At 46.0% G+C, this 21,010-nt stretch overlaps 1 protein-coding gene across 1 annotated transcript in view; it reads right to left on the bottom strand.

Moving 5' to 3' along the window:
* PIK3C2G (phosphatidylinositol-4-phosphate 3-kinase catalytic subunit type 2 gamma) overlaps positions 1–21,010 on the bottom strand; it is a 183,699-nt gene that overhangs the window by 123,180 nt on the left and 39,509 nt on the right. The window contains 5 exon segments of the mRNA XM_029597544.1: positions 57–127; positions 2,875–2,977; positions 14,212–14,323; positions 14,560–14,717; positions 18,007–18,089. Coding sequence (XP_029453404.1) covers positions 57–127; positions 2,875–2,977; positions 14,212–14,323; positions 14,560–14,717; positions 18,007–18,059 — 497 coding nt within the window. The 5' untranslated portion in view covers positions 18,060–18,089.

Genomic DNA, 21,010 nt, shown 5'->3' with positions numbered 1-21,010 from the left:
ATAACAAGAAATTCGGAGGCAATGTAATCTCAGGGGCAGGAAACGGAGCTGCTCACCTGGATACCTTCCAGATGTGTGCGCGCTGCAGAAGCTCAGTCCTGCAGAACAGCCTTTCATCGTCCTCCTGCTGTAAGCACCAAAAGACAAAATCCAGATGTTCAAATGATCTGCAACAAGGGGCAAAGCTTAGCGGGGCTGTAACGAGGCATTTTAGCAACTGGTCAGTCACGTGTACGCGAGCACGTTGCCCCTCTTCCCCTCCGAGGTCCCTCCTCTCTGATCCCAATAATTCTTTTTCTCTCCCCTTCCTTCCTGGCTGGGGGAGAGCAGAGCAGCATTTGCATGTCAGTCACTGGTCTGTCCCCGAGAGGTCTGCTGCCTGGCATGGCCGCCCCTCTTGCCCACTCCTACCCAATGCCCTGGCTGGAGGCGGCCTGTTGAGTTAACCTTGAATACTCTGCACTCCCCCTCTCTTCCCACTGTCTGCCCTCCCTCTGCTCCTCTAAAATGCCAGATTTCATGTGCATTGCAGGCCACCTCTGCTTTACATATTTCTAATCATGTCCTTATTTAATTAAGATCTCTCTGTAGGCACAGCTTGTAGCGAGAGGGAGTAAAGACGTAAGATGCCTTCCCTCTGCCACAAGGCCCTCTCCACGTCCACTCTCCCAGACTCAGCACTCGGCACCTAGCACTTTTATGTAATGCAATACTTCACTTAAGCATGGAAAGCCTCTGTGCTCCTGCAGCTCTCGGGTTTCTTCCCACACGGAAGCTCTAATCAATAGAAATTACTTCTGAGGGAAAGCCATGGGATTTTCTTAACCTACTGTACGTTTCACCGTTTCCAGCAGCCATAAAAACAACCGTGGACTCGTTGCATGCAAAATACCGGACTCAGGCCAGCGTCACGCCTGCGGCGGCCTTTCTATTAAATGACTCCTCCAGCCCCCTTTTCCAAAATTGTGTACAACAAACCTTCCCGTGTTAAACCAAACTCCCTGGGGTGAGATGCTGGCAGTGTGTTCAGAGATTTATGCAGGGAAATGCTATTACAATGGCCAGCATGTCTGCCCTAGTCAAGTCAGAGCAATGAAAGAAATTCCAGCGTGCTGCACATATTCTGTCACGCAGTTACCGGATGGGGCTTCAGAAAAAGAGGCACCACAGTGGGGCCAGACTGAGTTTCTGTCACTTCCCTTGGGCGCTCTTGGATGTGCCGTTCACAGGATCTTTCTAAGCTAGCCAATCAATTAGGAAATCATATTTCTGTGAGAGAGGCTCGTTATTCCTGTCAAAAATACCTCATCTGGAGATTTCTCATGTATTGATGTTCCAGGACGCAAATGTCTGTCCATAGGGTTCAATGACACGTCCTGCATTTTGTGTTCTGCATTCTTGGCCAGTTTAATCAGAAATAAATTGGATATAAGTCTTAAGATGTGGTTTTTCATCAATTTTTTTCCAGTCCAAAACCTCCCGAATACACATAAATTATCGGATCCTTGTCAGAACATTCAATATTTTAATTATGAAAAGCAAGAGCCCGACATGACTCATCTTTCACCTTTGGGAGTTTTCCCTTCATACTGTGCAAAGCACATGCCAGCGGAAAAAAAAAACAAAAAACGGACAAGTCAATAATGCAAGTCTTGTAAGAGAGAAACCTTTTGCTATCTGTTTGCTGCGCCAGGCCAGAAGAATGTGGTCCTACTCTGGGGCAGATACAGTAATGTGGTAATTAATCGCATAGTGCATGCACATCCGTGATCGTAAACTGTCCCCAGGTCATATCATCTGAGGTGGAAGTGCCCTACATGGGTTCATGAAACGTCTGCTGACATACAAAGCCGCCAGGGGTTCCCAGACCTGTCCCGGGGACCCCACAGCCAGTCGGGTTTCCAGGATATCCACAAAGAAAATGCATGAGATACATTTGCATTCTATGAAGACTCGTTATATGCAAATGTATCTCATGTATATTCATTGTGGACATCCTGAAAACCCGACTGGCTGTGGGGTTCCCGGGACAGGTTTGGGAAGCCCTGCTATAAGGGAATCAGCGCGTCCAAAACACACATCCAACTCCCTGTGAAACTAATAGCACTCATCACATGCAAATGCATGCCAATGAGGTGATTACTTATTCTCCCCAAATCTAAAAAGAAAAGTGTGTGCCCGATCCACTCGGAAATTAACGTCTGCCCAGAGTAGGCATCAATTTCTGAGCGGCCAGAAAAGCAGAAAATACTGCTTTTCTGAACATCCTCCGACAAAACAAACGTGTGCGGCAGTCAGGTTAGGGGAAGGGAAGCGCCGTTAAAGAGCCTCGCTTTTCCTAATCCATGTCCGTGCACCGGTCAGGAAAACAGATGCGCGTAAAACTGAGCGTTCGTTTTCCTAACCCGCTGTCACCCACGCCTCCTGGGTGCCCACTGCCAAGGGCGCAGATTTGCCCCTAGCACCTCATTATAGGAGAGGTGCCTGGGTACGTGTTAGGAAAGTGAGCGCTCAACACTGAGTGCCCCGCTCATTTATTGCATCAGTCCCAGTATTTTTAAGACAATGCAATCTTTGTAAGACCATCGAGTGTCACTGCTCTGTTCTGGGGATTCATGTTTCTCCTGTTGCGTCTCCTCTGTACTGTGTTGCCTGTTGGTTGCTGTTTGTTTGCTCGGTTGCTGCTCTTGCTGATGTCACTGAGTTGATCTTACTCACTGCCACCAGCTGTTGCATGATGAAAAGCCCTGGCTACTAAATAAACTCCTGTTTCAGATTCCTGCTACGTCTTGTTCTGGAGCACGTTACAACCCAAGCTCATCCTGTAAGAAAGGCGACCTGTTTGGACTCATCAAGAGATCAACGTAGACTTACCGTGCGAGCCAGGCAGGTCCGCAGAGCGCTCCTCTTATGCAGGCGAAGGAAGATGTCGGACGTCATCTTTTGAAGAGACTCGTGACTGCCCAACAGATAATCACTGAAATTTAAAAACCATTAGAGAGACATTGATGTTTAGACTATTGCAACCTGCTCCTTGCTGGTCTCCCAGTGAGCCATCTCTCTCCACTACAATCTATCCAAAATATCTTTCGCCAAAGTCGCTCCACCCATAGACCCCCGGCCTCTTCTCAAGTCATGACAGTGCTCCCTATCCACTCCCACATACAGTTCAAGGTCCTCTTACCCACCTACAAGAGCCTTCACTCCGCAGGTCCTCAATACCTCTCCTCTCTTACCCCTCTCTGTCTACACCCCGCTTCGTGCACTCCACTCATCGGACAGATCCCTCCTATCCATGCCCTTCTCTATCACCAACTCCTGCCTCCGTGCTTTCCATCTGGCTGCACCTTATCCTTGGAATAGAGACTTCTTGCGTTATTGTGTCATGATCTCTTGCTTACCTTTTTCATACCCAGTCTATCACCCACCTTTTTTGACTGCTTATAAATCTTAAACCCTGTGTCTCCTGCTCACAGCCTTATTGGTTTTAATAATCTGTAATACAAAATTAAATCTCTCTGTGTTGTGTCGGTCAGTCAGTCACATGGCTGTGTCTGTGTTTGGCCACCAGGTAGCACCCAGAACAGTGGAAGGTACACTCAGCAAAGATAATCTGTTCCATCTGCAAAGCCTGTCTGTCAGGCTCACTCACACACAGGGTCACAGGCACACACATACAAGCACAAACACACAGACACACACATGTACATACACTCACAGGCGCACAGACACAGACATACAAACACAGGCAGGAACACACACACACAAGGACCCAGATATACTCACATACATATAAGCACAAACACACAGACACACACATGCACACATACTCACAGGTGCACATACACACGCACACAATCACATATACATAGGCAGGAACTCACACATAGGCTCCCACACAGGTTCCCATACACAGGCACACAGACACACCCAGGAAGACACACTCACACACACACACACATAAGAACATAAGAACATGCCATACTGGGTCAGAACAAGGGTCCATCAAGCCCAGCATCCTGTTTCCAACAGTGGCCAATCCAGGCCATAAGAACCTGGCAAGTACCCAAAAACTAAGTCTATTCCATGTAACCATTGCTAATGGCAATGGCTATTCTCTAAGTGAACTTAATAGCAGGTAATGGACTTCTCCTCCAAGAACTTATCCAATCCTTTTTTAAACAAAGCTATACTAACTGCACTAACCACATCCTCTGGTAACAAATTCCAGAGTTTAATTGTACGTTGAATAAAAAAGAACTTTCTCCGATTAGTTTTAAATGTGCCCCATGCTAACTTCATGGAGTGCCCCCTAGTCTTTCTATTATCCAAAAGAGTAAATAACCGATTCACATTTACCTGTTCTAGACCTCTCATGATTTTAAACACCTCTATCATATCCCCCCTCAGTCGTCTCTTCTCCAAGCTGAAAAGTCCTAACCTCTTTAGTCTTTCCTCATAGGGGACTTGTTCCATTCCCCTTATCATTTTGGTAGCCCTTCTCTGTACTTCTCCATCACAATTATATCTTTTTTGAGATGCGGCGACCAGAATTGTACACAATATTCAAGGTGCGGTCTCACCATGGAGCGATACAGAGTCATTATGACATTTTCCGTTTTATTAACCATTCCCTTTCTAATAATTCCCAACATTCTGTTTGCTTTTTTGACTGCCGCAGCACACTGAACCGACGATTTCAATGTGTTATCCACTATGACACCTAGATCTCTTTCTTGGGTTGTAGCACCTAATATAGAACCCAACATTGTGTAATTATAGCATGGGTTATTTTTCCCTATATGCATCACCTTGCACTTATCCACATTAAATTTCATCTGCCATTTGGATGCCCAATTTTCCAGTCTCACAAGGTCTTCCTGCAATTTATCACAATCTGCTTGTGATTTAACTACTCTGAACAATTTTGTCTCATCTGCAAATTTAATTATCTCACTCGTCGTATTTCTTTCCAGATCATTTATAAATATATTGAAAAATAAGGGTCCCAATACAGATCCCTGAGGCACTCCACTGTCCACTCCCTTCCACTGAGAAAATTGCCCATTTAATCCTACTCTCTGTTTCCTGTCTTTTAGCCAGTTTGTAATCCACGAAAGGACATCGCCACCTATCCCATGACTTTTTACTTTTCCTAGAAGTCTCTCATGAGGAACTTTGTCAAACGCCTTCTGAAAATCCAAGTATACTATATCTACCGGTTCACCTTTATCCACATGTTTATTAACTCCTTCAAAAAAGTGAAGCAGATTTGTGAGGCAAGATTTGCCCTGGGTAAAGCCATGCTGACTTTGTTCCATTAAACCATGTCTTTCTATATGTTCTGTGATTTTGATGTTTAGAACACTTTCCACTATTTTTCCTGGAACTGAAGTCAGGCTAACCGGTCTGTAGTTTCCCGGATCGCCTCTGGAGCCCTTTTTAAATATTGGGGTTACATTTGCTACCCTCCAGTCTTCAGGTACAATGGATAATTTTAATGATAAGTTACAAATTTTTACTAATAGGTCTGAAATTTCATTTTTTAGTTCCTTCAGAACTCTGGGGTGTATACCATCAGGTCCGGGTGATTTACTACTCTTCAGTTTGTCAATCAGGCCTACCACATCTTCTAGGTTCACCGTGATTTGATTCAGTCCATCTGAATCATTACCCATGAAAACCTTCTCCAGTACACGTACCTCCCCAACATCCTCTTCAGTAAACACCGAAGCAAAGAAATCATTTAATCTTTCCCCGATGGCCTTATCTTCTCTAAGTGCCCCTTTAACCCCTTGATCATCTAACGGTCCAACTGACTCCCTCACAGGCTTTCTGCTTCGGATATATTTTAAAAAGTTTTTACTGTGAGTTTTTGCCTCTACAGCCAACTTCTTTTCAAATTTTCTCTTAGCCTGTCTTATCCATGTCTTACATTTACCTTGCCAATGTTTATGCTTTATCCTATTTTCATCTGTTGGATCCTTCTTCCAATTTTTGAATGAAGATCTTTTGGCTAAAATAGCTTCTTTCACCTCCCCTTTTAACCATGCCAGTAATCGTTTTGCCTTCTTTCCACCTTTCTTAATGTGTGGAATACATCTGGACTGTGCTTCTAGAATGGTTTTTTTTAACAATGACCACGCCTCTTGGACATTTTTTACTTTTGTAGCTGCTCTTTTCAGTTTTTTTCTAACAATTTTTCTCATTTTATCAAAGTTTCCCTTTTGAAAGTTTAGCACGAGAGCCTTGGATTTGCACACTGTTCCTTTTCCAGTCATTAAATCAAATTTGATCATATTATGATCACTATTGCCAAGCGGCCCCACCACCGTTACCTCTCTCCCCAAGTCCTGTGCTCCACTGAGAATTAGATCTAAAATTGCTCCCTCTCTCGTCAGTTCCTGAACCAATTGCTCCATAAAGCTATCATTTATTCCATCCAGGAACATTATCTCTCTAGCACACACACACACAGACAGGCTGTTATAGACCAGACTAACTGAGCAATGCTGGACACTTTTTCTCTAGTTTTGTTATAGTTGGTTGTAAAAAAGCCAGGAAAATAATCTGGAATTGGAGTGTTTGACTGGGTAACTGTATTTGTGCCTGGGATTGTCCAGGGCTGGCAGGAGCAATAGGCGGTCACGTAGGGCGCTGGAAGAGGGAGGGGCGGTGGAGTCAGAGATTAGGGCAGCATTTCTGAATGGAGAGGAGGGGGAGATCCGGGCGCGGAATATGAGTGACGACATCACGGCCGAGAGCGGTTGCCGACCTTTGCACCAGCACTGAGCACGTTGCCTGTCATGTCACGGAATGAATAAATTGCTCGCTTCAGCATCCCAGGGATGTACAGGAAGAGCGGGATTCAGCCAGCTCCTCTGTCCTGACCACTAAGATGAGAAAAAAAAAGAAATGATCTCCGTTCAGGCCCCCAGCTGGCTCCATGTCTTCCGGACAGGCTGACCCAGTCCTGGTTTTACCCCACTGCCTGCAGGGACTCGTAGTCCGTTGGATAAAAGCAGCCCTGCATCAACGGCTCAGAAGCTTCATTTCAATAGGGAGTCAAGCTCTCGTGTAACTTGCGTGGAAATGACCACCAGGCATGCGTTGCACGTGAGCTCACTGCTGGGGCAAATGAGGCACCGAGACGGAGGGTCCGGAAAGGTTGGCGCTAGAAGCAGATGCTGGTAATCCCTCATTAGAAAGCATGGGTTGTTCTTCAGAGAGTTCATTTTAAATCATCTCAGGAACATTGCATGCACTGTGGAATAACAAACGATCTCTTCTTTCATGAAAGCACTTTTATCATGGGGTCCTGGTGAGGAGACAAGAGGGCAGAGGCGTCCACCGTCAATCAAAGAACTGACAGGAGCAACACTTTCAGCAGCAGCAGGAGTGGGGGGGGTGTGCGGTTTACAAAGTCCCCCGCACCTGAGATCCAGCCCAGGACGGCGCTGCCTCTGAGGCCCCCCTGACCGGCCCCCAGCCATGCTCTCCCCTCTGAGCTGCGCACCCCAGAGACTGACAAATTCATTTTATTACCAGAGTCCCCGCCCCAGGAAAAACGGGGCTTCCTTTTCACCCATAGACAGCATCGGGCTTTCAGACCTTTGCTGGTCACCCTATCCAGCATCGGGGTCATTTTGTAACTGCCCACGTAAATTCAGCCACCAAGGGAAAGGCCAGAACTCCTCCCAAAAACAGGAGAGACAGAACCGCACCCGTCCATTATTTCTGCAGCTTTAAGTCTATTCACAGGGCCAAGCTCTCGGAGGTTCTGGACCCCCACCAAGCAATGTATGAACAATTGGAAACAATCCTCCAGACTCACTTAATGAACCCGCTTACTTTTCGACACTTCTGCACAACGATTTGCCACTCTGTGCCAGTTCTGCCGTGTCATTTAATCCACGGCCTTTCACGTCTCCGCTCGCAGGCTGACCTGAGCACGTAGCACCGGATAGAGCGGGTATTTCTGTCTATGGAACCCATGCTTGAGATTCCTGGACACCCGGAGTCCGGCTGGCAATCTGATACTATAGGGACTCAGAGAGTGCCAATCTGCTGACATTACTCAAACCTGCCATTAGCTCTCAATTAAAATCTTCTTCTGGAGGAATGAATAAAGCACTGGGACAGTTCTTATTTCTATGCAGGATTAAAGTTTGCAGTACACGGACAGGGGGAATAGGTTCTTCTAGTGCAGCTTTGGATCTCATTGATCTTGGCATTAAAACGGTTAGCTTCCTTCCTATCTGATCCTGTTATATCAGACCACATTAATGACTGTTGCTTCTCCCTTTAAATTGCCCTCTGGAGTCCCTCAGGCTCATCAGTGCTTTTTAATATTTTTATGCAGCTGCTAGGAAAGTCTCACACATCATCTGCCCAATGGTGTAAGACATTATCCTCGCTTTATTCCAACTTCAGAAAGGGCTGAACCAGATTTTCAATTGGCTGCTTTGTAACAATCTAGTGCTAAATCTTAAGACGACGGTGGTCCTTACAACTGGGAATAAAGATTCACTGTCAGACCCGGCGACTTTAAATTGTGATTCTGGTAAGTTCATCTCAATAAATTCCATGAAATCTCTTGGGTTTCCTTTGAACTCCACTTTCGTGTAGCACAGTAGTCTGCACCTCGTTTATAAAGTTGCATATGGTGCAGAAATTGTGCCCCAAATCATTTAAGACAGTTAACTCATATCTTGATAGTATCACATCTGGTTTAATTTAGGTTAGGTTATTTAATACTTGATAAATCGCAAATTTTTCAGAAGTAAATCAATGCGATGTAAAATAAAATAAAATTAACATGGTATAATAAAACATAGTATAATAAAAAAGAACAACATAAAAAAATAAAGTTAAAATAAAAGAATAAATAATAGATATTTAATGTAAACATTAAATACAGCCAGGTGCCAGAACATAATAAAATTAACAGGATCCTAAAATGAAGATAGTGAATCCAGTATTATAGAATACATTTGAATACAAATAAGAAGCCAAACCTAATAAAATGGTATACAAACATAAAAAACCCAATGACGTGTCCTGAGTCTTAAATAACTTAGCACGAGTAAAGTCTAATCTGAAGGAAAGACTTGTAAGAATAAATGTGCTTTCTGTGCATCGGTCTCCCTGAGAGATGAATGCACAGACAGAACGAGGCAACAAGAACTGCCCTTAGCCAATGCAAATATCCCTCTTCTGCCCCATCATTACAGACCTGCCACTCACTGGCTTCCCATTAATATAGGGATACAGTTTAAGGTTTTAATGCTGGTGATTTGAGCCTTATGGGGAAATGGCCCAGTCTACTCGCAGAATAAGTTGTCTTGAATATTTCCCAGCGGGATTTGAACTGAAGTCAGTGGGGGGGAGGGACATTTTAGTATTGACAACTTTCAGAGTTATGAGAAAAAGCAGGCTTAGAGTAAGAGCTTTCACTGTAGGGCTCCTATGGATGCTAGTGTAACCCCCTCTTGGTTTAGTGGTCCCGAAGGATGTCCAGCCACCCTAGGCAGTCATATCGTCACGTGATCTCTCTCTCTCTCAAATCGCACATGACAAATGACTCCACACCCAAAAACAGAAAGCACCCATGCTGCTGAATATCCCTGGTAAGTTTTATCCTGCTAACTTACCTAGCCGTTTAATTCTGAAGATCTACCTCTGTGTTTGCTATGAGAAGGATTTCCGTGAGAAGCCTTCTTCCAGAAAAATCGGAGCTGAATTCATTTATTTATCCAGGGGGCTGATTTGAGCTTAACTATCAGAAATTCTGACTTTGCAAAAATATACAGCTTTCAGGTAAAGGAACACAGCAGACGACTGCTCATGTAAAAATGGATTTTGAATGAGTAATCAAATGACAAAGGATAAAGTTACAGAAATCAGCCACATCCTTTCCTCAATGGCTGAATGTGGTAACGAGACTCACAGAGCCTGACCTTCTGCAGTCTCCACGTCTGCCCTCCTCTTTACAAAAACACTTCAAAATTACAAGGAACGACTTTTTTCAAACAAGTAAACTTCACCTGATTACTTTTCAAATGTTATAACAAAGCAGTATTTCAACAAAGCTGGCCAAGCCCTTGTTTTTGCTGGCTTGTGCAAGGCAAGAAGCAAAGGATGCTTAGTGTGCACGATAAGAGCATTTAGCAGGTTCTACAAAATAGCACGCCATGCGTTAAGGGCCTATCGTACACACAGATACCTGGCTAACCTGTGCTACAGCCAGGCCACTGAATATACCCAACTATCTTAAACTTAGCTGCTTATTTATAAACACCTAAATTTAGGACGGCCCTTGGCCTGACCAGAGGTAGCCGTTTAACATAATCCTGCTAACTCTGCTCCTTCCCGAAAAACCTCCTCTCCACCCCAAAACGCCCCTGACTATTTGGCTCTTTGGCTAAACTTATTAACCAGCTAGAATTTAGCGAGATACAGGCTGGATATAGCTGGGTAAGCCATTTAGATGAATAACTATTATGTTACCTATGTAAATGGCATTTGAATATGGACCTGAATGTTGTTTTAAATGAGAAAACAGTGCCTTTAACACAGTCTTCCAGCTATGGTGTCCTGTGGTGTGCAGGGTGAGGGTGCACTTCCTCACCTGGTCAGAGGTCTGAAATTGCCGGGATACAGCTCTGGTAGCTAGCGTGCAAGCTGCACTTTTTTGTGCATTCAGTAAAATTTATAGCATCACTTCTTGAGTGTTGTTTTTTTACTAAGAAAGTTCAAATTTTACACGCTAAAAAATTAATATTAGTGCATGTTGTATTGCATCGTGCTTTCCAAGGAGTGAATTAGCTTGGATTATAGGATTGTGTTTCCTTGTTTTATAACAACTCAAAAATAAATTACATGTCACAGATTTCACCATAAGAGTGAATGCTAAATTTTCTGTGGGCTGCTGATGAGAGCTGGAAGTGCAGGAACCTTTCCATATAACCACTGCTTCCATGTTTTGCAATGGGAAGGCCGTCCTACAGCCCAATAGACCCAGCAGGAATTATGGAGGAATCAAGAGGACAAAAGCTAGAAGTGAACAAAATTTGACTATTAAAGTATTACTGCTCTTTCTGAAAAGAAATAAAGCGGAGCGTGCCTTCAGATCCTGTTTTGAATGAAGCGCACAGTTAGGAGCCTGGCCTGGAAGCAGAGCCGGTCCGGAGGGAGGGAAGGCCCCACCTCGTGCTGCAGCTCTTGGAAGGAGGGAGCTGCTGGTATTACCAGATGGCTGCAGGCTTACCTGGGACCAGCTGAACCAGTTCTGGCTCTGTGCAAGGAACCTTGTCCTGCATTTCCTGCAAGTCAGTACAGGTGAAGGGATGGAACCAGGACTAGATCAGCTGGTCCTTCGGGATGTGGCACTGTCTATCTAGTACTCCAGGAAGAGGTCCCGGGAAGCTACTCTCTTTATGTGTAGAAATATATTTTAATTTTACTTGTATTCTCTACTGCTCCTTCGACTTCCTTTTCTAACTCAACAGCTCCCTCTGCTGTACCTTTCTCTTAAAGCTGCGGCTGTGAATTGCAGGGTCTTTTATGAGTTAACCTCTCAAGGAAATGTTTTTAAATTCACGAGGAACTGGACAAGATAATGCCTCAGTGTCACCCGGTTCCCCACACCTGTGACCCCCATGCACAGAGTCTCACTGTTAGGATAAGTCTCGATCTAAACTGTAAAACGACTCTTGACCTTCCCCAACTGCATTCAGATCTACAAGTCCAAAACAGGACCCGTCCCTTCCTAATGCTCGTGAATAAAACTGTGTGGTTGGCATAGATACATAGGCCTAAGGGTCAGGAACAAAATGTAGGCGAGATCTTTTAATCAGACAGACAGAGACAATACATTTGTGAGCAGCTCTGCCCCCTTTACTACGTCGTGGGAGCAGAATGAGCGAGGGATGGTGCTCGATGTAACAGACACAGGACACCTGGCCCTCATCCTTCACTTTACAGAGTTTATAAAACGTGTCCACACACACAGTGTCAGTCCACTTGGACACGTGGAGTAGAAAGTCTGGTGTGTCTGTAGGCGAGACGTTGTTATTGCACTATCTGAATACATCGGCGAGCAGGATCCTCAGCTCAGCCCAGAGGAGAGTCTGACAACCTGGCCTAGCCTGTTCTCCTCCTTCCCTCGTTCTGCAGGGAGCACAGCCCTCCACAGCTTGTCACAAACCTGTTTAGTGCAGCGGTTACCTTTTCCCTGACCTCTCCTTGTATTCTTTATTAAAAGGTGCTACTTGCCTGCCAGCAGACTAAAAGGACTCGGGCACAGTGACTTTGATGCGGGCGCGCTTGTGCGTGCATGTGCTGGCTGGCGTCCAGAGACGCGGCCATGTCATAACATGCATGCATATATGTGTACACAGTATAAAACAGGCTGAACGCACGTACATGTGCGCACAGTTTTATCTGGATGCACACACGTGCACAAATGCCACCTCTACCGCGTAAGTGGGGGAACTACTCTAACAGAAACGCACACTGACGCAATTACCAGTTACACCACTTCATTCCCAGTTTGCCCAGTTAAGGGCCAGGACTTCCTAACCCCACTATTTAAACAGCCTTCCTCTTCCCCTCCTAACCCCGACCCTTAAAACCCTGATGACATGCCTATACTATTTTGTTTTAGGACTTACATGCCGCCCACACCAGAACTTAAGTTTTGTGCTAGGGGGATACGAGTGTACTTGAGCGGCTTTTAAAATCCACTCGGCGCACACAGGCCCAACTTGTGCACATGTCTCCTGGTTCTGGTGCGCACAGGGCTTTTAAAATTCACCTATTAGCAAGGTAGAGCAGAAATCAATGTACAATGGAAACTGTATGCAGACAATGGCAATAAATACCTATATTAACACTATTAAAGCAGAAAATAATTTGCATCATGATTCTTTATGACGTTACACTGCTAAAGCAGCCAATCACACAGCAGCTTTAGACAGCGTGTGACTCCCTAATAACATCAGAACATAAGAACTGCCCTGCTGGGTCAGACCCAGGGCCATGGAGCCCAGCATCCTGTCTCCAACAGGGGCCAATCCAGGTCACAAGTACCCGGCAGATCCCATAAAGCAGATCTAAGTCCTGTCACTCTCTCCCAGGGATAGCGATGGCTTGCTTTAGTCTGCCCGGCTAATAATGTGTTATATGGACTTTGCCTCCAGAGACCTGTGCAAACCTCTTTTAAACCGCGCTGTGCTCGTCACCCGACCACATCCTCTGGCAACAGATCCCACAGCTTGATAGGGCGCGGAGTTAAAAAGCGCTTTCTATGAATGTTGGTTTCACGGAGTGTCCCCTCGTTCTAACATTATTTCAAAGGGTAAATTACTATTCTTTATTTACCCCTTCCACCCACTCATGATTTTATAAACTTCTATCCTGTCCCCTCTCAGCCGTCTCTTTTCCAAGCTGAAGAGCCCTGGCCTGCGCTGCCTCTCATCACGGGAGAGTTGCTCCTTCCCCTTTATCATATTTGTCCCCTCCTCTGCTCCTTCTCTAGTTCTGCTCTTTCTTTCTTGAGATGGGAGGGACCAGGACTGCACACAATACTCAAGCTGCGGTCGCACCATCGCTCGATGCAGAGGCAATGTGATATTTCCCATGTCATTCTTCATTCCTTTTTGGAAATCCCTAACACACCTTTTGCTTTTTTGATTGCCGCAGCACACGGAGCAGAGGATTTCACTTTACTGTGCAGAAGGACTCCGAGGTCCTTTCCCAGGGTGGTGACTCCCCGTACAGAGCCCAGCACCGTGCCCCTGCACCTGGGATCATTCTTCTCTACCTTCATCGCTTTGCAGTTTTACGCATCTGTCATTCAGTTGCCCGGTCCTTCTATAGTTCCTTGAAATCTGCTGCTGTTTTAATCACTTTGAATAGTTTCGTGTCCTCTGCAAATCTCATCACTTCATTCACCGTTCCCATTTCCAGATCATGTATGAATATGTTAATCCGCACGGGTCCCAGCCCCCAATCCCTGCAATGCTGCACTATTGACCTTTGTAAAACCGACTATTTAGTGCTGCCCTCTAGTTTGCAATTTCCTGAGGAGCCTTCCATGGGGGGGACACTTTCTGTAATCTGTCAACCAGCGCGCCTTCATGTTTATTTGCACCTGAAAAATCTCTAAAAGATTGGGAAGACGCGACTGGATGGAATGACAGCACGTACTTTTGTAAAAATTCATCGGTGCCGCAGATGCTCAGGAAGTGTTCTTCCTGGGGTGGATACTCATTGGTACGACGGAGGATTTCTGTGACAGCATTCTGAACGAGACAGGTAGCTGTAAAGAGAAGAAGAGAAGATTGGTGCTGTAGGGCTCTGTGTGCACCTCTGACTTCACTAACGAGTCGCGGCGATTTACTGCCGCTGCGTCAGGAGGCACGTGGAAAGGGAAGTCCACTTTCTTTAGCTTAACTGTCATAACAGAGGGGATTTAACGCCTTCTGCAATCTACAAAGTTCTGTAGAGGTCACTCTTTGTTCAGTGCGTAAGGGACTGAGCACAAAAATCACTTACCAGCCGATGTAAAACTTATTGGCTGTGAAGACGTGGGAGTCAGAACGCGCCCCGTGAAGACTGAATTACCAAGCAGCTGGCTAGGGAAGGTGCTGGCGATGTTCCAGATCATGCCGGAGTTTGTCTTGGTGTCTGAGGCTGGATATCTTCTCCTCCATCTAGTGGAAGCACAGAGAAGGATGGTGAAAACCTTCTGAATGTCAGGGTGACCCTCAGAAAGCAGCTGCTGCCCTTCACTTGCATGGCAACAGAGGCTGCCTTCATGAGTTGTCAGCGTGGTAGGAAGGGGTGCTAGGGAGTTAGGAAAATCCCTGCACCCACTGTTGCGTGTCCCGGCCGCGGCAGGCCTACGCACCTCCGGTGCCTGGCTCCCGGATCTAGCCCGTCTTCTCTGGCGGCGGTGGCCAGCCGCCTGCGCTCCCGCACCCCCGCTGCCTTCTCGGGCTCTCCCTGTTCCTGACTTCATTCCTGGTTCCTACCTAGCTTTACCTTGGACTGATTACTGGCTTTGACCCTTGCTTCATTGGACCATGCTCAGGACTGATTACTGGCTTTGACCCTTGCTTCATTGGACCATGCTCAGGACTGATTACTGGCTTTGACCCTTGCTTCATTGGACCATGCTCAGGACTGATTACTGGCTTTGACCCTTGCTTCATTGGACCATGCTCAGGACTGATTACTGGCTTTGACCCTTGCTTTGTTGGAACTACATTTGGGACTGAATACTGGCTTTGACCCTTGCTTCGTTGGACCATGCTCAGGACAGATTACTGCCTTTGACCCTCGCTTCATTGGAACTACGCTCAGGACTGATTATTGGCTTTGACCCTTTCTTCGTTGGACCATGCTCAGGACAGATTACTGGCTTTGACCCTTACTTCGTTGGACCATGCTCAGGATTGATTACTGGCTTTGACCCTTGCTTCATTGGACCACCCTCAGGACTGATTACTGGCTTTGACCCTTGCTTCATTGGAACTATGTTCAGGACTGATTACTGGCTTTGACCCTTACTTCGTTGGACCACGCTCAGGACTGATTACTGGCTTTGACCTTTGCTACGTTGGACCACACTCAGGACTGATTACTGGCTTTGACCCTTGCTTCGTTGGAACTACGCTCAGGGCTATTTACTGATTTTGACCATTGCTCCACTGTACCTCATTTAGCTCTGCCGCCTGTCCCGACTCCAGCCTGCTCCTGACCTTGCCTCTGGTATCTCCTTGGACTTGGCCTTGTCAGGCTTTGGCCTTCTGTTGCCCGGGCGTCACCTACTCTTGCTTCTGGCCCGTCTTGCTGCCCGGGCCTCTGGATTCCTGCCTCGTCCAGACCTGCCTTGCTCCCTTCGATACCTCTGCTGGTCCCTGGCTACCTGCTGCAACATCCACTGGGAGTCATCTGATGGAGGCCTGCCTAAGACCAGCCGGCCCCAGCACCCAAGAGCTCAACCTATGGGGAACGAGGGTTGGTATTGGCGAAGCTCCAGTCGGCCTCCGTCTCCTGGTCTGCCCCGCCTCCCGACGTTGGGGACCCGTGGGGTTTGCCCTACAGGTAGTGTCAATCCCACCTCAGGCCAAGGGTCCACCACCAGTGCAACACCCACTGGTGCAAAGGGAGTAGGAGTTAGGAATTCCAAACTCTGGTGTATATGCAGTTGGGGCTAACTCTTTACAGACTGGCATCATTTGGGCCTATCCATTCAAAGGGAAGGTTAGGAGGAGACTGAAGAGAAGGATTCCTGGAGCTCCTGACAAACCTCAGAGTTCTGACTTCATGCAAGGGAGAAGGCGAACCGTCCAAGCCATGGCTGAGCATCCTGGGAGGTTTCTGAGGGAAGGGACCCTAAGCCCATGACAATGAGTCAGAGACTCAGGGAGAAGTGGGCCCAGGATGGAAGGGAGCCTGGTTGGGAGGATGTGTGAGGGGAGACTGCGTTACTGTGCTGCTGCATTGTTCTGAGATGAGCCAGCACAGTTCTGCATTTTGCTTTTCCCACCACCAGCTTTATAGTAAAGAAGACCATTTAATTTGGACAACAGCACAGGTGGAGAGTGGTTATTTTTGAGTGCTTGGAGGTGGAGTGCAGAAGAGCCTCAGAGAATTAAAACCCCTCAGGGCCCCCCCAAGCAGGAACCCCGGAGGTCATGGGACCTTGCATGTTCCATGACCCCTCCCCGTGTGCCCCTGTGTCCAGGACCAGACAGGACAGGACCTGCATTAGCGTACGGAAATCTTCAAGGCATTTTGCCTATGTGATAGTTTCCCACCCTAACTATGGTTAAAAAGTCTGCGGGTTGTTCCCCAATGCCGATACTTCTGGAGGCTCTCAGGAGCGGGTTTGGGTTGAGGGGGAATAACGTGCGTAGACTGCATGTTCATCACCAGGGGCACTGCTGTTTTTTTTAAAGGGTGGGTAGGTGAGCCGGAGGGGAGATTGGGAAGTAGGGGCTCCCAGACCAGACTGAATTTTAAAAACTGGCAGGCATCTGAAGTGACATAAACTACAATAATGGAATTGTGTTATTTGGTTTATGTCATGCTAGATGCAAAACAACGCAAATGACATGAGAAATATTTCTTGCAAATGAAAGCACATCCCTATAGCTCACCCAGACCAACTGCATCTCCACAACACACCAGTGCTCCCCCAGGACCACTCTTCTAAGATACGGTGTCAGCTCGGTGTGGCTGTTACCTCTTACCACCACTCCTGGCCCTGATGCTAGGTACAGTTATGGGGGACACATTGCTAAGGGTAGGGGGCAGAAGTAACATGAACTCTGCCATCAGCTCCTACCACAGAGTTTTGGTCTGCTCCTGGTGGGACTGGCAGTATTCTAGGGTGATGCCACCTGATGCGGGGTATCAGGGCTGACATCGCTAGGAACATGCCACCCTTCTCTTGATAGCTGACAGCATTAAGCTCGCTGCAGTACCACAAAGGTCAGATGACAATCTAAAATAATCCCATGCCCAGGATCTTCCATCAGTACGTAGGGCTACCTCCTCTCTCTCTGCCAATGCCACTGGCTGGGCCTGCCCACTCTGCCCAATATCCATGTCTCTTACAAAAATTGAAGCAGCCACAGCCGTAGGCACAAGTGTTGGTGTTTGCCTGGCACTGGCGAAAGTGCAAAAATTGAGGGGAAAATCACCACTGGCCCTTCTCCTCACCTCTGCCAACACCACTGACTCCTCCTCTCCTCCTCCTCATTCTATCAAAGACGAACTAAAGTGCTCAGTGGCGATTCTCCATTTTCCAGAGAGAGCGCTCTCAGGACACCAAGGCTATCTCTATAGCATTTTGAATCCTGCCATACAAATATCCATGCTAAAGCCTTATTACTCAGCACATCAAACACTTCATGGGTGTTTCATAAAATCGGAATAACATATATTGCAATTCCTGGTAGAGAGGGATGTATCTTTTCTCCTAGAACTTACATATTCACGCTGTCACAAAAGGAAGAGAGTTGTCCATTACCGTCTGGCTTCATCTCCGTCACGCCAATGCTCCAATCCGGAGTCTGGAAAAACAAAACAGAAGAGTGCATGGAACTGCTGCAGAGAAGCCAGGAGAGCTTTAGAGGGCCCGCCAAATGTTGCACCTGAGCTCTTGCAAGTCTTCCACTCTAAATTAATTTTGCAAGAAGTAATACCAGCTTGCTTGGTACTCTTCATGCTTTTAAGGGTCATTATGAGATGGTGATGATTGAGGCCTTACACATTGCAACTATTTTGCCAGTTTCAGTGGAAAATAAGTGGAATAAATGAATGTCAAATATAAACATTTTCATCAATTCAGAAGAGGAGAGAGAGAGAATCTCCCCAATGAGTTTTCTATTTTCTTCAGTGAATGGAAAAGCAAAAGAACAATTTCACCTTCCAATAATGGTGGGTAACCTGCAAGGAGCGACCTTAGTAATAACCCATTAACTGCTATTAACCAAGTTGACTTAGGGAATAGTCACTGCTATTACTGGAATCAGTAGTCACTAACCAACCTCTTCCCCTTTTCAATAATATTCCAACAAAAACATATAGGGGATTAATTGCTCGGTGATAATCTTGTACGGAGGTAGTTCTATGAGGGTAACCAATTTATGGTTATCCTCTTGTGTACCCCCGTCTATTATTCTTTTATTAATTTTTATTTAATTTACCAACATCTTTTGCTTTTTGTAGTTTTCAGTTTTTCTTAAAATCCCTTCTCCCCTGCTGCTTTTCCGCCCCACTAATGTTTTATTGCATACTTATCGGGACGTCGCCTCTATAATGTCTCATGGGCGCGGAGCTGCTCGTCCGACACGGGCCATGTTTCGGCACGGGGTGCCTGCTTCAGGGACTGTGGGAGAATAAGCTGTGTCCAACACTGGGTTCACAGCATGTGGCAAACCTTCAATATATGAAAAAGTCAATCTCAGATAACACAAGCCTTATGAAGCCTTTATAACTTATTTAAGATCACAAGACCCACCTGGCTTTTTTCAAAAAACTTACTGTTATGCCGCTTTCCTTTGTCATACTCGGGACGCCCGTAATGCTTATCTGGGCGTCGGCTTCATTCTAACCGTTTATATAGACCTGCCTGGGAAACCTACCTCCTCCTCTTTGTCAAAACCGAGGCTATCTCAGGTGTGGATGATCACAATAGTGTCTTGAATTTCCGACGTGAGCGGACCTGATTGTCTCTGTGGGCGGCTTCAATTCAACCAGGGGCGTTTTCCAGGCGGGGTTAGTCACTTTCAATTTTTTCTGTTTAGCGGGCGGGTCTGATTCACCCGGGGGCGTTTTACAGGCGGGGCTGATCGCTTTCAATTTACTCTTTTTTTTCTTTTTTTGTTTGGCGGGCAGGTCTAATTCAACTGGGTGCGTCTCTCAAGCGAGGCTGACAGCCGCGCTTGTTTATGAATCAAACACCTTTTATATCTTTATGAATTTTTCTTCCACGTTTATCTATCAAATAAATATTATGGATTTTTTTGTGAAACATTATCTTGTCTTGTCTTATCAATGATATAGCTATGACTCCATTGTCTCTATTCTTAAATGACTCTGTTCAGAAATTCTTTATTGTTTCACATTTAATTACTCTGAGGCTGGTGACGTTCTTGCATCCTGGACTACAAAAAAGGTAATGTATATTTATGGATGTCGACACAACCCCACAGACACAGGAAACCTAAGGTCACTTTTGCGGGGTCATCAGATGATTCTTCAGGAGAAGAAGCACGCACAGGTAGACGACACACAGAGAACACCAGTGAACAACAAGTAGAAAGAGAGTCTCATTTTTTAGAACAAGCCAGTGCCCGCAAAGACAACAAACGGACCAAAGAAAAAGACAACCAAGGCTCAAAACGCCCATATGGTCGAACAAGACAAGCCAAGAACAAATAGTTACCAGTACCCACGAAGCGGTTATCAACATATCCACTACCCCTTTGACAGAAGCTCAACTGACTTTATTAAACAAAGGTTTATCTTTTGCACCAGTTAACAGTTATTCGACATTTGAGGGTGAAAAATACTTAAATAGATTCATCCGACAACTACGGTTGAAAGTATTCTTTGCCAATTCAGCCCCTCAGGAGTATCAGAAGGACGAATTGACACCACGGTCCACCTGGGTACCACCAGGTCCAATAGATCCGGTGATCTATACATTTGCAGAAATGGTTCGTAGAGATAGTTTTTTAAAAACCATTAAACGACCAACTAGCAGTAACAACCTCTCCGTTGCAGAAAAGAATGCACTGAAAGAGATTCGAGACAATCAACAAATAGTAGTGAAACCGGCTGATAAAGGGGGCTCTATTGTGGTACAAAGTAGACAACAATACATTGCAGAAATAGAGCGTCAACTAAATGACATTGAGTTTTATCAACTATTACCAGAAGATCCAACAGCAGAGATCAAAAAGAGGATAGACCTCATAGTAGACCAAGCACAAAAAGCAAACTGGATTACAGAGAAGGAGGCTCGGTTTTTGACAGTTAAACACCCCACCTGTCCGGTGTTCTACACCGTACCAAAGATTCATAAATCGCTTGAGTCCCCCCCGGGACGTCCAATAGTATCCTCAAAGGGGTCGCTTTTAGAGCCGCTCTCCCAGTTTGTGGATAGGTCTCTGCATGGATTTGTCCCACAGATAACCTCATACATACGAGATTCCGCACACCTAATGACTCTCTTACAGGATCTTCATCCAGCACCAGAAAGCACTTACCTAGTAACCATAGATGTCACAGCTTTGTATACCAGCATCCCTCAGAGTGAGGCAATTGAGGTCATAACAGCAAAGTTAACGTCAACTGGTATACGACGGAGAACCCCAGCAGCCTTCATCCAGGAACTCGCCAGCATTGCATTACAAGAGAACTACTTTATGTTTTTAGGGAAGTATTACAAACAAATCAAAGGAACAGCTATGGGGGCCACCATGGC

The sequence above is a fragment of the Rhinatrema bivittatum genome, chromosome 4 (genome assembly GCF_901001135.1).
Source record: "Rhinatrema bivittatum chromosome 4, aRhiBiv1.1, whole genome shotgun sequence".
In the NCBI taxonomy this organism is placed as follows: domain Eukaryota; kingdom Metazoa; phylum Chordata; class Amphibia; order Gymnophiona; family Rhinatrematidae; genus Rhinatrema; species Rhinatrema bivittatum.
The sequence above is the reverse complement of the archived record's forward strand: the minus strand, read 5'-3'. Positions and strand labels throughout refer to the sequence as shown.